The 17,115-nt window shown below is 53.5% G+C and overlaps 1 protein-coding gene across 1 annotated transcript; it reads left to right on the forward strand.

Moving 5' to 3' along the window:
* The first annotated feature begins 13,716 nt into the window (after nucleotides 1-13,716).
* RXFP3 (relaxin family peptide receptor 3) lies at nucleotides 13,717-15,491 on the forward strand. Its single transcript, XM_084880528.1, has one exon. The coding sequence runs from the start codon at nucleotides 14,119-14,121 to the stop codon at nucleotides 15,460-15,462; it is 1,344 nt and encodes a 447-aa protein (XP_084736654.1). The 5' UTR covers nucleotides 13,717-14,118; the 3' UTR covers nucleotides 15,463-15,491.
* Nucleotides 15,492-17,115: the final 1,624 nt, after the last annotated feature.

Genomic DNA, 17,115 nt, shown 5'->3' on the forward strand with positions numbered 1-17,115 from the left:
CTCCTGGAGGGGCTGCCTGCATCCCTTGGCGCATGGCCCCCTCCCCTCATTGTCAAAACCAGCGATGGCCTGTTGAGCCTTCTGTGTCACGTGACCCTGTCACTATCCCCCCCCCCCCCTTCCACTTATAAGGACCCCGTGGTTACCCTGGGCCATCAGGACCCACCAGGCTGATCTCCTGGCTGATGAAATACATCATCTTAAAGTGAGCTGATCCGAAACCTGAATTCCATCTGGGTCCTAATTCATAACCCAACGTGTAATAGGACATTTTATGTGCTCTCCTCATGGGCCAGTCATAGGAAAGGCCAGGGCATCAGTAATGCACGATATCCAAAAGGTGTGTGCCCAATAGGCTTCAATGAGAAGGACAGGGTCACCTGGTGAAATCCCCACCAGCCAGCGGTACCCAGCCTGAGTCTCGGAGCGAGGAAGCACCAGGCGAAAGGGACCTGCGGGAGAGGCTACAGAACAAGTGGCCTCCTCTCTTCAAAAGGCCACGAGAGTCAAAGGAAACCTGAAAAGCGGTTCCAGATGAAAGGAGGCCGAAGGGATGGGACAACCGAAGGCAGCCGAGCTGTGAATCAGGTCCTTTGTCATGAAGGACATCGCTGGGACGATTCCTTTGAAACCTGAAAGGGGAGAGGGATTGCATGGCCCTGCGGGCTCCCTGCCAGACCCGACGGCGAGGCTGTGGTTCAGCGGAGACCGCCCTTGTTGGTTAGAGAGACACACGGATGGTGTTAGGAGTGGTGGGCCCTCTGGTTGACAGTTTACTCTCAAATGATTCAGAACACAACACGTTCTTTTGTTTCTTAACGTCATTGCGACTATGCTGTAAGTTTGAGATGGTTTCTAAATTTTACAAAATCATTAAGTGTAACTGTCTGTTTTCATTCTTTAAATCATTGAACACTCGGCGGAGATGCCATCGGAGTGGAAATGAGAGAAACGTGATCGGGAGAAGTCAGCAGACAGTGACGTGCTCCTGTCTGGTGGTCTCTGCGCTCCCGGGCTGACAGCTGTGGTGTCGCCATTTTCAGACCGGGCCTGTGTTGGTCCTGGACCCCATGGCCACCAGGCCCTTTATCTTAGTCTGCCTTAGAGATTGAGTCTGAATTTAGGAAGTGTCTACTGCTGCCAAGGAGAGGAAGAAATTGGGGAGGAAATGCATCGGGGAAACTGAGTGCTGCTGCCTTAGCAAGAAAGAGAACACTTCATCCACTCAGTCAGCACTGATTATTGGCTTCTGTCTGCCTACTATGTCCACACATTAAGAAGGTAGCCATGAATAACACAGTCAAAATCTCCTTCCTCATGCTTGCACGTGCTCTAGCATGGGTGTGAGAGACAGAGGAATAGAGAGAGACAAACAAGTAAACATACAATAGATAAGGTAGTGACAAGAACAGTGGAGAACAATTGGCTACAGACAGGGAGGATTGGGAGGGCAAGTTCCTGTTTTACATACGGGGATTACTTTTAAGGAGTGATTCACTAGCTCAGACCAGAAACAAGGGCAGGAAAGGCGTCCTGATTCCACCTACTCAGCTTCGTAGAAGGAAAGAAATGAAAGAGAGAATGCTAATTCCCCTCACTAAATGATGCAGCTCAATCATTGTCCATGCCATCCGCCCTGACTGGAGATTCTCTCGTGGAAGGGTGGTCAGGAAAGGATGAAAGTGCCAAGGAATGTCCACAACCCAAGTTTACCCCACTCTTCATGTCTTCGTAGCCACTGAGGTCAGCCAGAGCCTGTGAGTGGCCTGGCCAGGGTTCTCCTCCTAGAGGAGCAGACCAGCTGATGGGGCAGCGGTCCTGACACTGCCCTGATGGTTCTCTCTGCTCTTTCGTATCCTCCTGGGGTCGCTGAGAGCAGAACAGCAGCTGTGCCCCAGGAAACTTTGAAGGGAGCAAAGGAGATTCATTAAGGTAGCAAAAAGAATACCTCATAATAGTACCCACTCTCCTTAGCACCTTGAGAGGTATAATAGGCATGCAATACACTGCTCATCTTTAAAATTACAATTTTATGTGTTGACATATAGGCACTGTGACACCATTACAATTACGTGTGTGTGTGTGTGTGTGTGTGTGTGTGTGTCCAGAACTTTCCTCCTGCTCCTACCACACCCCAATCACAGGTATCCCTGTCTTGCTTTCTGTCACAGGAGAGGCCGTAGCATTTATAGAATGTTATGTAGATGGCATCATACAGCACGTACTCGCTTTTGTCTGCCTCCTTTCCCTCAGCATCGTTATCTGATCCTGGATGCTTGTCCACCCTCTGCTCCTGTTCCCTCTGCGTAGTGTTCTATTGCGTAGGCCCACCCCAGTCGGGCTGTCCATTCACCTTGTCACTGATTTCCCCGTTGACCATTGGGAAATTGAAGGAGAGAACACTTGGACTCGCAGCTTAAAGGCAGGCAGGAGTGTGACTGCTACGAGTTCACGTTAAGGATCTTCTCTCACAACCGAGAAGCAGGGCCCCTGTGCCCCAGCAATTGCATGTCAGTGGATGGCTTGTGATTCCCTTCAAGACCGAGTAACTTTAAAACATCCACATCAAACTAACTTTAAAAACTGCTCTGCTGCTGAGATCAGTTTGGCTCAGTGGATAGAGCGTCGGCTTGGGGACTGGGAGGTCCCGGGTTCGATTCCGGTCAAGGGCATGTACCTTGGTTGCGGGCACATCCCCAGTGGGGGGTGTGCAAGAGGCAGCTGATCAATCACTCTCTCTCATCGATGTTTCTAACTCTCTATCTCTCTCCCTTCCTCTCTGTACAAAATCAATAAAATATATTTTTTAAAACTGCTCTGCCGCTCACCCTGGATGAAGATAAAGCTCTCTTTATGGTTTTGCAGAGTCTCAACAGGCGTCCAGGCAGCTGGGTTATCAGGAGAAGGAGGCAGGCGGCCCTTTGATTCCTCAGCACACGGAGCACCAGGCTTTGGCAGCCCTTTCTTGGGACCAGGGGACAGGGCCGGGCTGGAGGCCTTTGCAAACCCTCACCCACCTGGGCCACCCTGCCAAACGCGGCCCCAGGACGGCATCCTGTGCTGCTTCATAGCCCCTCCCAGTGTTACAGATGACACCTCAACACACATGTTAGTTACCTCTTGGGCCCTCCTGCTTGCTCTTCACCAGGTCTCCCTGTAGAGGGCACCTGGGAAGGCACATGGGCATTTCTTATAATTGTTGCCAGCTGACATGGAGAAGATTGGCAGAGCCACATCTAGTATACACATTTCCCCAAGATGGCGGAAAGTGTAATCAGCTTGGTCTTCATATCAGCCCAGCTGTCGGCAGGGGCAGGACTAGATATGTAAATCCAGGCATGCTAGAGCCTATTTAAGAATGCAAATAAGTTGGTGATAACTTCCTGGTACTGGGATATAAAATAAATGCAATGGGAGGGTTAGTCGTCATTGTCTTGCCTCTCCATCAGAGAGGATGGCGGCCCACCCAGCTCCCAGCTTTAAATCTATTTCTGTGACTTCTTTCTTTCTTTCTACTATTTCTCAATCCCTGGCTGCCTCCACTTAGAACCGGTTCGTTCATCTCTCTTTCCGTGCAGGATTTGGAAAAGAGAGACCCCCGCCATGTTTGGCCCCCGCTGAATCAGGCCCCTGCATCTCCTGACAGGCCTCCCAGAGCCAAGCGCTGCACTGGAGCAGCTCCCTGCTCCCTGCCGTAAGGCAGTGGCCATGATCAAACCCAGGTGTCCTGACTCACCTTCCAAAGGTGTGTGTTGGGCGGGGCAGGGTGGGGATGAGAGAGGGGGATTTGTATATAGTGGTTGAGTCTGTGAAACCTGATGTGAGAAAAGCACAAGGGCTGTGTTTACTGATCACATGCGATAGAGGGTAAGGCCGAAAGATGTCTGTGAAGGACGCTGGAAAGAAGCGAAGCCATCAAGGGCTCAAGCGGTGATTAGAGCGTGGGCAGCTGCCGCCTGTAGGGCAAGCAGACTGAGGTTAATGAGTCTTGTGATTCGTGACAATTGATTTTCCACTTGATTACAAACTGTCAGTGTGGGGACCATGTTTTATTCATATTTGCATTTCTCTCAAGGAAAAATGCTAAAAATGAATATTTGACCAGAGGATGGGCATGGGTGGGTGACCAGTGGGGAATGTTCTGGGAATGACCTACTTTGAGGCCAAGGAGACACCCCTCTGTTCCTAACCCCACCTGGCCTTGGGGGATGGATCCTGGCTTTAGGATGACACTGTTCCCTCCTCTCTTTGCCCTTGGGGATAAAATACACTCCTTCGAAGATTTGCCGAAAGTGAATGTAACTATTTAAACCGCCAGTCACTTCAGCAAGAAGAGGTTCGCTAACATTCACCTAAGAGGCACTTGTCCCAACAGAAACACCATAAGCACCTCAGCAGAGGTGGGCACTGGCCATTGCTGGGGCAAGGGCATTGCTCTAGGCAGAGGCTGAGTAATGGGTAACAGTAAGGCTCACATCATTCGTTTGCCTTCTCAAGGAGCATCATATAATCAAAACAGAAGCAGGGAAATGCAGTTCACAATGAGAAGAAGCAGTACACAGAAACAGAGAGAATTAGTAGCTGAGGGTATTTTGAAGTATGGTAGCAATCATACTTAGGTAAAAACTGCTGTTTAAATTTTAACCCTGCTATTCTGGCTTCTGCACTCACTTACTTGCTTAAACAATAGGGTAGTTGCCTCAGCTTCCAAACTGAGATATGGAGGCTAAGGCAGTTTTCCTGTGCCTGCAAACCAGGACCACAGGAGATGGAGTCCCATTGACTCAGTAGCTCCAGGAGTTGAAATTGAAGATGACCTTTAGAGATTAACTTTGCTCAGCTCTGCTTCTGTACTATCTGCTTTCAAAAGATAGGTTAACATTCCAAAGTCCAGCAGGATGTGGCTGGGGATGACGCTGTTCCCAGCCTTTAGAATTTAGAATTTAGAACAAAGGAAAAATTTTTGTGGTTTAGACCTTTAAAAGGACTGCCTACACCTGGAATGGCGCGGTCTTGAGTGTGGACTTCACCTGTGTGTGGTGCTCTCGCAGCCATCCTGGCCAGTTCAATAAATCCTTGCCTGCTTTTTTTTTTTTTTTTTTTTTTTTTTTTTTTTTTTTTATCAATTAGCAGCCTCTGGTGGTCTTATTTTGACTCCAGGGTTTGACCCCATGACATTTTTTAAGTTATAATAATTATATTTTATAGGTTTAAGAAGAAGAGTATATTGAAGAGAGATATAAAAAAAAGACCCAAGTCAAACTTCTAGGGTTTAAAAAACAACAACAATGTCTGAGAGGAAAACTACACTACACTGTATCCATAGTTTATTGGACACTGCAGAAGAACATATCAGTGAGCTTGAAGATGTAGCAACTACACAAAATTAAGTTTACAGGAAGGGTTGTATAGTTCTTTTGTTTCTGCTTACACATAACTGTGCCTGGCAGAGTTTTCTATGAGACAGACATGCTTCCTTGAAACCTGCTAAACGAGATGGTGGGGAGGGGACCAAGATCAGCCCTGCCCCCCCCCCTTCAACAGGATGGAAGTGGTGGAGTGTAGGGGCTGATAGTGGAAAACATTTCTCACCGGCATAAATGTCTGACCTGTGCGGGAACGTCAGGATGGCTCCTCTGATCCCGAGGAAGTGGAGCCAGGAGAGGAAGGAATGCAAATGCCAACGCTTGCTGAATATGACACAACTGGGAGAACTTAGGGCCAGATGCTCTCATTTCATCCCTGATTGTCATAGCCAGCCTAGAAGTTCACAGGTGGTCAAAGTGACCAGTGCCGTCCTCAAAACAAACAATGGCAACAGGGAATCTGGGGCAAGGGCTTGTAGCCTTGGCCACCGGTAAGAATAACCTGGGGAACTTTGCAAAAATAACATCTGGATCCCACTCCAGACCTGTTCAATCAGAATTCCGAGGGGAAGACCCCACAGAATGTCTCTGAGCCCCTCATGGGATGCTGAGGCAGCTAAAGGAACAGCATCAATCCCTTATTCTGCGACGGGAGTGTTTCTCTGCTTTGTTTTTTCCCTCTGACAGGCAGGCACGCAGAATCTTAGAAGGGAGAAGTAGCCTGTCCCCAACCCGCACTCTCTACCTCCTCTCACATTCTTTTTTTTTTTTTTTTTAAATATATTTTATTGATTTTTTACAGAGAGGAAGTGAGAGGGATAGAGAGTTAGAAACATGGATCAGCTGCCTCTTGCATGCCCCCCACTGGGGATGTGCCTGCAACCAAGGTACATTGACCAGAATCAAACCTGGGACCCTTCAGTCCACAGGCTGACTCTCTATCCACTGAGCCAAACCGGTTCCGGCTCCTCTCGCATTCTTGTGGTCTTGTTACCTGAGCTTCTTTAAGGGGAAGAGTGGCTGACCGTTTCTTTGTAAGTGTGCTTCAGAGTAGGAGTCGGGGGAGAGCTACTTCTTTGTCTTAGGACAGTGGTTCTCACACTTTATCAGAATCACCTGGAAGGCTGGCTGCACCCTGGATTTCTGGGTTTTCCCCAGAGTTTCTGACTCAGCAGGTCCTGGTGTGGCCTGAGAACTTGCATGTCTAATAAGCTCCCAGGGGCCGCAGCTGCTGCTGGCCGTGGCCTCATTGTGAGAACCACTGTTGGGTCAGCCCTGGTGTGATCTGGCTGCCTTTTCTCTCAACAGTGAAGGAAGCAGAGTTTCAATCATTAAAGAAGGACTTGCTCAACCCAGAAGATGGAGCCCCTTAGGAACGGGACCGGAAGGAAGGCTGCAGAGGTCAGAGGGCTTCGGAGCATCCCAGGTCAAAGACGACTATCTGATGTCTTGTGGCATCAGGGCCACAACCTTGAGATACTCAACACAGGATCCAGAGCTGAGCTCAGTGTGAAAAACAACACTGGCCGTGGAGGTGCCCTCTCTGCTAGGCCACTCGGACCTGGCCGAGCCGCGACAGTGGGGTGCCAGCGTGGCGTGAGGACCAAGGACTGTGAGGACCGAGGACCGTGAGGACCCGGCCCTCCCTTTCTCCTTGGGACGGCTTGAGCCTAGGCACAGCCCCAGTGAAGAGCTGCATGTCTCCAAAGTCCACTGCTCTTGACTTCTCTCCAACTTAGGGGCGAGTTAAGCCAGGTTTAATTTGATTTAGAAAAGTAATAAAATGTGACCTTGTTTGCTCTCAGAAAGCTATCAACTAACCCAGACTTGTTTTCCTACCTTCTGATGAATCAAGTTCCTGTTAGCCACACAATCGTCAAGTTGAGAGTGTGTGGAACATGGGGAGCAGGGCTGGGAGAGCGTTTGAGCCGAGTTTACAGTTCATGGTGGGGTATTCCAACGGGGGACGGCTCTCTGATTGCTGAAGGGTCAGGAAAGGGATGGAATGGATGACTCATTCTCGGGTTCAAGCTGCACACAGCTTTCCAGGCGCTGCGTCAGGCACGGAGGGTGCAAAGCGGATGAACCGTGGAGCCCTCCGGAGGCTTAGAGGAGGGTAGATGTTTGTTATTGTCTGTCTGAGACAGTCATCGCGCTCTGATGAATGTTCACACACCATCCTATGGGGACCAGAAAGGATGACTAATTCTTTCTAGGAAATATTAGGAATAACAAAAATCTTCCAGAAAGGAAATGATGCGTGGGCTGAGCTTTGCAGGACAATCAGATCACCAGTCAGACAACAGGAATAGGAGAGAAATGGCCCTTAGGCAAAGGGAAGATGGTGGACAGAGAAGAGGGGAGGGAGCTTGCTGATAGGGGAAGACAGTGGGCTGAGGGTAGTGCCTCTCGGCAGAAGGGATAGTGCAGCCGGTGGAGAGACGTTGATAATTGCTGAACAATAGACAGTGGGGTCAATTTGGAAGACCCCATATTCATATTCGGCTGGTGTGAGTGAGCAGAACAGAAGTTTTTAAAATGTTTATATATCTCCATCCCTATTGGCTAACCTCTGCCCCAATCCTCCTGAGTAAGGGCACGCTGGCCTGCTTGAGAGCCCCGCCCCTCGTTTCTCTATCATTTAGCACCTAGAAGGCTAATCCCTGGCATAGCAGGAGCCCTCTACATATTTCTGCTCTTATGTTTAATGTGTCCATTCTTCTTTCCTTGAAATTAATTCATTTGTCTTTCTCTGGTGTCTTCAGTTGGAAGCTCGGGTCATTGATGTTTAATGGTTCTTTTTAAAATTTTATGTATTTATTTATTTATTAAATCTTCATTGTTGAGAGCGTTACAGATGTAGATGTCTCCCCCACTCTTTTTCCCCCAGAGTCCCCTTCCACCTGGTTCCCACCCGCCCTAGGCCCTTACCACCCTATTGTCTGTGTCCATGGGCAATGCATAGAAGTTCTTTGGTTAATGTCTTCCCTGCCTACACTCTCCCACCCCCTGAGATTTGTCAGTTTGTTTTCTTCCCTTTATTTATTTATTTTTAAAAAGCAGCTATGGCCATAAATTTCTCCTCTAAGTACTGTTTTAATTGCATCCCACAAAATTCGGTATGTGATATTTTTATTATGATTTACTTTAAAATATAATTTTACAATCTACAACATTCTATAAATGTTAGTTCTTCTTTAATCATGGGTTGCTCAAAAATGAGTTCTTAATTCTGAAACATTCATGGACTTCTAGTTTATCATTCTTTTGTTGATTTCTGCTTTCATTGATTGTGCTCAAAACACATGTTCTGTATGCTTTCAAAACCTTTGACATTTGTTGAAACCTGGTTTGGGCCTGTATTGGTGAATGCTCTATGTGTACTTGAAGAAAGTGTATATTTTTGGTTGCTGAGAGTAGAGCAGAGACCTTACCCTTAGGAGGTGCCCCTTCTGAGGTTTTGCCTGAAAGCCTAGGCTATTTTCTTAGTGCTCTCCACCTGGCTAGGCTTGACCTTCCATCCCCATTGCCCAACCCTGTGTAGTTGTTGACATATCTACTCAGCTGAGTAGCCCTTCCAATCCTGTCTTCTGTTGGGTCTGGGACAATTTGCCACCCCACTGTGAGCCTTTAAGATGATCCCAAATGACTCTTGCCTTCTAGTCTTCATATTGTTGTAAAATTCCCCTCTGTTTTAGTGTGGACTGGACCTGAATAGAATAGAATATGGTGGGAGTGATGCTTCTGATGGCCTATATAATAAAAGCATGATATACAAATTGACCATCATTCTAACACACAAGATGGCCGCTCCATGTGGACACAAGAAGGCTGCCACAGATGGCTGATGAGGGAGGACAGTTATGGGTGATCAGGTCAGTAGGGGAGGACAGTTAGGAGGAACCAGGCCTACAGGGGAGGGCAGTTTGGGGGAACCCAGATTTGCAGAAGAAGGCAGTTGGGAAGGACCCAGCCCTGTAGGGGAGGGTAGTTTGGGGGGACCAGCCCTGCAGGGGATGGCAGTTAGAGGTGAGCAGGCTGGCAGGGGAGGGCAGTTAGGGATAATTGGGCCAGCAGGGGAGGGCAGTTAAGTGTGACTGGGCCAGCAGGGGAGAGCAGTTGGTGGTGACCAGACCTTCAGGGGAGCAGTTAAGCATAGATCTGGCTAGCAGAGTAGTGGTTAGGGGTGATCAGGCTGGAAGGCAGAAGCAATTAGGGGCAATCAGGCAGGCAAACAGGCAAGGGGTTGGGAGCCAGCAGTCCTGGATTATGAGAGGGATCCCAAATTGGAGAAGGTGTAGGCTGGGCTGAGGGACACCCCCTCCCCCCATGCCTCTAGTTCGGTTATAAAAAGACTACCTTTCATGCTGTATTCTCTCTCGCTCATCACTCACCTGGTGGAAAGTAGCTGCTATATTGTGAATTAGCCCTGAAGAGACTTCCACATGGGGAAAGATCAAGGCTAACCCCTATCATGTGTGTGAGCTTTAAGGAAGCTTCCTCGCCCTCCCACTAAAGCCTTCACTCAGGTAAAACCGCAGCCCCACCTGATAGCTTGACTGCAACCTCATGAGCGTCCCTGAACCATTGACCGGTGCTGCACCCACATCCCCGCCGACAGAAACTGAGATAATAAGTACTTGTTTTAAATCATAACGTTTTACATAAATTGTTATTTATTGAGAGGTAACTTATACAGAGAAAAATAGAGAAATAATGAGAAGTAGATTAATTTAGGAGCTTTTCGGTTTGGGGAGATTTGCTTTTGTTCTTGAGGAGATACTAACAGGACCTACTAGACTGGGTTATATTGAACATGAGGAGTAAAGAATTGCTCTTGAGGTTAGCTTGAACATCTAAGTGAACAGTCATGCCATTTACTAAGATTGAGAAATCTGGTGAAAAGTCAGCAGCCAGGTAGAACTGCCAAGTAGCGGTTAGGATACAATCCGGGTGCTCCGAGGATTAAGGGCGGGGGATCAGATTTGGAATATCACTAGTACCAGCCTCACTGGTGTGAGCACTGGGTGAGATGATGCAGATAAAGCGTTTTGCAAAGTACATCCAGCTGTCGCCTGTGGTAGGTAGCATTGTGTCCTCCAAAAGGCATGATCACATGCTCGCCCAGTGCCTGTGGACGTAACCTTGTTTGGAATGAGGGTCTTTCAGACATAATTAAGATGAAGTCACACTGAATGAAACAAACCCCAGTTCAAAGATTGGTGTGCTTATAAAGAGATCACACACACACACGAAACTGTTATCTGAAGACAGAGGCAGAGAGGGGAGTGACTTGGCTACACACCAAGGATTTGCCTTAGAACCATCAGAAGTTAAGGAGGGCCTGGGCCGCTGTCTTCCTCAGAGCCTCCAGGAGAAAGCAACCCCACCAACACCTTAATTTCTGACTGCTAGCCTCTGGGATGTTGAAGCAATAAGTTTCTGTTGTTTTAAATCATCCCATTTGTGATCATTTGTTACAGCAACCCTGGGAAAGTAACCCAGTGTCCAAGTAGATGTGTAATGTGAATAGTTATCTTTGCTTCTATTATTATTCATATTGTATCATTGTTGTTGTTGTTGTATCTCCAAACACCTAATCCTTGGCTTTGCACATAGTAGGACGCCAGGTCATCATTATGGTAGACTATCTGCATCCCAACAGCGCTCTCGGAGGGTCACACTTGGGAAGGGCGTCTCCTGAGGACTCAGTCTGGTGCTTCTGGCTAGCACGCAGGCCTGCCAGACCTCAGGAACACATGGCCCTCTTAGCCCAACAGGGAAGAAGATGTCACCTGCTGGGCTTAAAACTGATTTTAGTGAAATTTAGCAAACCCCCCTTCTCTTCCTTTGCTTCCCTTCCCACTGTGCGATAAACCATCATTGGACACTAATTCTGCTCTGGCACTTACATTTTTTACATGAAGAGTTAGAAAAGGAGTAAAAGTTCTGATGTTCCCAAACTTGGGGGGGGGGGGGGCGGGATTAGTCTCACCTGGAATAATGTGCTTAAAATGCAGAGTCTTGGGCCCCTTTCTGATTCCACTGAGAGTCAGACTCTCTGGGGCTGCTTTGGGGCTGGGAGGAGGCTGCAGCTCCCCAGCTGACTTTGATGTCACCTGCTCAGCACCTGTCCTCGGAATATTTGAAAACCACAAAAATGCATGTCAGGAGACTGGGTAAAGGGCTTAACAGTAAACCCCCTGCTTCCTTGTTTTGCAACAGCACTTGGAAATAGTATAGAGGGGGAGGGATTTAATAGAGAACTGGCTGGTAAAAGATGAAGTGAAAAGTGATCTTGAAGGTGAGACTATCAAAAAGGAGATGTGAGGTGTCCACAGAAGCAGACTGTGGACTGAAAGTAATAATCCGGGCAGAGAGCTGCACTTTTCCACATCAGAATGGTTCTTGGGAGTGGGTGGTTTTTTGTTTTTGCTTTTACTAAAGCCCTGGCTCCCCCTAGTGGGAGAGATCAGCAGTTCAGAGTCTACTAGAAGCGTATTCTCTCCAAAGTGTTCTTTGGCCTTGGAATCAAAATTGTTTCCATTTCTTTTCATAGGCTTTGGGCACTAAGTTCCTTTTCCACTACATCCCCCCCCTTTCTCCTCTGCTTCAAAGTCTCAGCCTTTTTATCTGTCAGTAAAGTCGAGAACCTATCAGGACTGAGGACAGTTATGTCTCAATTTAGTTCCAGACAGTAAGAAAAACATTTCAAGTTTTCCTAAGTCCATCTCAAAAAGTGTCAGCTGTCATTGAAATAAACTCCAGTTTGGGAAGTCATTAAAGTGATCTGAACTAGTCCCCTTTGCCCAAAGGAACACAGAAGATCCCTTAGAATTTGCTTCCTTTGGCCTGGAAAACACCTGGCAAAGAGTTCTTATTGTAATAGCAGTGGGAAGATGGAGCTGGTGACCCAGAGCAGCGCTGTGTGATCCTGTTTCCGCTACATTGAGGCAGAGAGAGAGCGGGTGTGTGTGAGGGGAGCGTTGGGCTGAAAGCTGGCCGGGGAGTATCCAACGGCTGTGGATCCGGCTCACCGATTGATGTTTTGCTCTCCGTAGCTTCCATCCTCAGAATACACCGAAGCAGAGGGTAACACTCAAACCCAGACTTTTACTGTGGGAAGACCCTTTGGAAACCCTCACAACCACAGACACCAATTCAAGTGGTCGGATCATTGAAGGAAGCCAAGTGAGGCTGGCTCTGTTGTGTATTCAGCGAGAGCCCACCCTCTGGTTTGGGGTCTGGGCATGAAAAGAAGCCATGGCTGTTCTTTTTTCTTTTTTTTTTTTTAAAAAAATATATTTTATTTATTTTTAACAGAGAGGAAGAGAGAGGGATAGAGAGTTAGAAACATCAATGAGAGAGAATCATCGATCAGCTGCCTCCTGCACACCCCCCATTGGGGATGCGCCTGCAACCAAGTTACATGCCCCTGACCAGAATCGAACCCGGGACCCTTCAGTCCCCAGGCTGATGCTCTATCCACTGAGCCAAACCGGTTTCGGCCATGGCTGTTCTTTAAAAAAAAAAATGGGCAGGAGATCCTATCGGGCACGTTCAGAACCACACTTTATCAAATTTCAAAGAGAAAGTGGGAGCAAGGAAGGAAAAAATTCCAATAAACACGTTCGGCAATAAAATAAAATAAAAAAAGAGGGGGGTCGCAAAGCAAAGCAGACGGTCTCCCACACACCGGAGAGTAAAAGGTTATGACATTTCCCCCTGAGACTTAGGAACAGAAAGGGGGAGCGGCGGGTGGGCCCTGCCTGCTGCCCACCTCCCGGCCTCCGGGGCGGGCGCCGGGTTCAGCACCTCGGAGAGCGCCCCGCCGCCGGGTTCACGCATGCTCCGTGGGAGCTCGCAGCCGGCTGTGCGGGCGCCGGTGCCGCTGGGCGCGCGGTGGGCACCGCGCAGGGAGCGGAGGAAGCGGAGGCGCGGGCAGCGAAGGCGACATCCACAGTCCTCCGGAAGTCAGAGCGGGGAGACGGAGCTCTCCGACCTCCTTTCCTCCCGAAGGACAGAGACCCCGCCGAGCCGCAGAGGAGACCGCCGAGGTACTGGGAAGAGGAGGAGCGGCCCCCGACAGCGGCACGGGCGGCGCGCTGGCGCCCCAGTGACAGCGGGGACCCGGAGCCGCCCCAGGACCGTCGGGCGCCCGCCGGTCGCCTGAGGAGCTGCGGTCCCGGACTCTCCTCCGCCCTCCGGGGCAGGAGCTGTGGTCCTAGGCTTCGTCCTCCCTCCTCCCTCCGGAGCAGGGGCCGTGGTCCCAGGCTCTCCTCCGACCTCCGGGGCAGGCGGAGCGCATCTCCCGCCTCCTGCACCCCATCCGCGCGCCCCAGCTCCGAGGCGCCCCAGCTCCGAGGCGCCCCAGCTCCGAGGCGCCCCAGCTCCGAGGCGCCCCATCCCCGAGGCGCCCCAGCTCCGAGGCGCCCCATCCCCGAGGCGCCCCATCCCCGAGGCGCCCCATCCCCGAGGCGCCCCATCCCCGAGGCGCCCCATCCCCGAGGCGCCCCAGCTCCGAGGCGCCCCAGCTCCGAGGCGCCCCATCCCCGAGGCTCCCCATCCCCGAGGCTCCCCAGCTCCAAGGTGCTCCAGCTCCTAGGCGCGCGCTTCTGCGGCTGCTCCGGACGCTCCCCGCCCGCACCCCGGCCCCGCACCCCAGGAGCCGGACGCCCTCTGGGTCTGGTCCCCGGAACATGCCCTAGAGGCCCCCGCACCGCAGGTGGCCGCTGCCGCCCCGGGAGCCACCATGAGCGCAGCCGCCGGCGGGGCAGCGCTGGCGGGACTCTCCCGGCGGATCCCGGACCCGCTGCGGGAGGCCAACGCCAGCGCCAACTCCTCGCTGCCGCCCCGCGGGGCCCTGCGGTGGGAGCTGGGGCCGGAGCCCCCCGGCGGGGGGCCGGGGCCCGGGGACGCGGCGGAGGCGCGGGTGCGGCTGCTGCTGAGCGCCGCCTACTGGGCGGTGTGCGCGCTGGGGCTGGCGGGCAACCTGCTGGTGCTCTGCCTGCTGCGCTCCCGGCGGGCCGGCCGCGCCTCCTCCATCCGCCTCTTCGTCACCCACCTGGCGCTCACCGACCTGCAGTTCGTGCTGACCCTGCCCTTCTGGGCCGTGGAGCACGCGCGGGACTTCCGCTGGCCCTTCGGCGGCGCCATGTGCAAGCTCGTGTCCCTGGCGACGTCGGTGAACATGTACGGCAGCGTCTTCTTCCTCACCGCCATGAGCGTGGCGCGCTACCGCTCCGTGGCCTCGGCCCTGGGGCGCCGCGGGGGCCGGGGGGGCCGGGGCTGCGGGGGTCGGGGCTGCGGGGGCCGGGGCTGCGGGGGCCGGGGCGCCCGGGCGCTGTGCGCGCTCATCTGGGCGGCGGCTGTGCTGGCCTCGCTGCCCAACGGCCTGTTCGCCACCGCGGTGCCCGTGCTGGGCCAGGAGCTGTGCCTGCTGCGCTTCCCGGGCCGCGGGCAGTTCTGGCTGGGCCTCTACCACCTGCAGAAGGTGCTGCTGGGCTTCCTGCTGCCGCTGGCCGTCACCAGCCTGAGCTACCTGCTGCTGCTGCGCGCCCTGGCCGAGCGCCGCGTGGCCGCCGCCCCCGGAGGGGCCCCCGAGGCCCGGGGGGGCCTGGCCGCCGCCGCCAGCGCGCGCCGGCGGTCCCGGGTCACCCGGTCGGTGAGCGTCCTGGTGCTCGCCTTCTTCCTGTGCTGGCTGCCCAACCAGGCGCTCACGGCCTGGGGCGCGCTGGTCAAGCTGGGCGCCGCGCCCTTCAGCCGCGCCTTCTTCCTGGGCCAGGCCTACGCCTTCCCGGCCAGCGTGTGCCTGGCACATGCCAACAGCTGCCTCAACCCGCTGCTCTACTGCCTGGCGCGCCGCGACTGCCGCCGGGCGCTGCGGGCGCTGCTGGGCCGCCTGGCCAAGCCCTCCCTGCCCGGCCTGGCGCGCCCCTGCACCGCCTCCACCCGGCCCGACCCCGGGGACCCCGCGCCGCCCGGCCCCGCGCCCCGCCGGCCGCCCGCGGAGCCCGAGCCGCGCTTCTACCCGCCGGGCGCGGTGGTCTACAGCGGAGGGCGCCAGGACCCGCTGCCCAGCAGCTCTGCCTCCTGACTGGGCGCAGGGGAGAGGGCAGGAGAGAGGGGAAGGGGTGCCTGCTGGGGGCAGGCGGAAAGGGAGGCTTCCAAACCAAGTGGAGAGGAATCTGGCGGGGATGTGGGGCCAGGTCAGCCTCTGGGGGGAAGGGAGGGAAGGCCCCTTCCCCAGGCACCTCTCCTGGCCTCAGGCCGCCGGCGCTGGGCAGGTGGGGGACGCCCTGCGGAGGAGAAGGCGCTTGGGGGCCAGGAAATGTGGCTCAGTAAGATGGAGCAGACAATCCAGCGCGTTTATTCCAGCGACTTTTCCGGAGCCCTGGAAAGGGTCCTCTAGGCGCATCCAGCCAGGGCGCCCCCCCCCTCCTCTCCTCTGGCCTGGCCAGGAGGCTGCCGCGGGGCAAAGGTCTGATCTGCATGGCCTTGCGGGCAGCCTGGAGTTTGGGGACAGAAAACTTTTCCCGTTGAGAGAAAGGAGTGACAATCGCCGCCCCAGGAGGAAAGCACGCGGGAGGCACCCCCCGGGGCCTGTGGTACCTTAACCATCCCATCGGGCTCTGCTGGACCTCAGGCTCTGCTGGACCGCTGCCTCCCATGGCGTGGGCAAACAACTGTATCCTCGGAGCAGAGCCACCGGCTGGGGCGGGGGGGCCGTGTGACTATGGGCTGGATAGAGACCTCCTCAGACTACTGCCTCCAGGAAAGGGGGCTCACCGGCTCCCTTAGTAACAGCAGGAGGTGAATGCGGCCCCAGGAAGCCTGGGCTCTGGCTTCTCCTGAGAGCCCCTTGGTGCCTGGGACACCGTGCCCCCAATCTGTGCCCTGCAGATGGGCAGCAACTTGAAGAGGTCTGAGTAGAAATGCTGCTGTGAGGGGGGACTTTGAATATTTAAGTGTGTGTGTGTGTGTGTGTGTGTGTGAGAGAGAGAGAGAGAGAGAGAGAGAGAGAGAGAGAGAGGATGCTCAGGATCCCTTCCTCACCCCAGCAGCCCGCCCAGTGTCCATCTGAAAAGAGCTTCGTGTGTAATAAAGCCCATGCCCTGTGGTTGGCCTGAGGTGACTGATTCTGACTTCTTGGGGGTCCGGGTAAGATGGCCCTTGGCTGTGGACACCCTCCCAGCGGGCCAGTCATTCCTTTCAAAGCCTTCACACACACACCAGCCCGGCTCTGGGCGGATGGGGAGGAGACACACACCGAACCCAGGAAACATGCCGTTTGCACCCCTCCCGGAGGGCCAGGTCGGGCAGGCACACGTGGGGTCCTCGGAGGATCCCCCCAGGCTCCCCTCGGTCAGCCATGGCCTGCTCCCTCAGTGGGATGTGTGCTGGGGAGCTGGAGGAAGGCAGGCCGGGAAGACAGAGAAGTTTGCCGTGTGGCTCCCCCAAAAGAATGACTGTACTTGGGAGTGGGTGTACGGACAGCACGCAGGGCCTGGCTGGTGGCAGGCTGGGAGAGGGACCTGGGGGGGGGGGAGGGCCGGGCTCAGAGGCTGAGGGGGAACGGCAGGCTGGGGGGGGCGGGGAAGACAGCCCCCTCGGTGTGTAAATTATGGGGGGCCCGGAGAAAATGGAGTGCCGGTGCTGGCTTCCTGCCGAGTGTCCTGCAGGAAGTGGGAGCAGCGGGAAGGGGTGCCCACTTTGGTGTAAGCCCCCACCCACCCCCACACTCGGACTA

This window comes from Pipistrellus hanaki (genome assembly GCF_964339955.1).
Source record: "Pipistrellus hanaki genome assembly, chromosome: 4".
NCBI lineage: Eukaryota > Metazoa > Chordata > Mammalia > Chiroptera > Vespertilionidae > Pipistrellus > Pipistrellus hanaki.

Bases quoted from the DNA above. Each gene is read 5' to 3' on its own strand.
- RXFP3 (XM_084880528.1), top strand. From the start codon at position 14,119: ATGAGCGCAGCCGCCGGCGGGGCAGCGCTGGCGGGACTCTCCCGGCGG.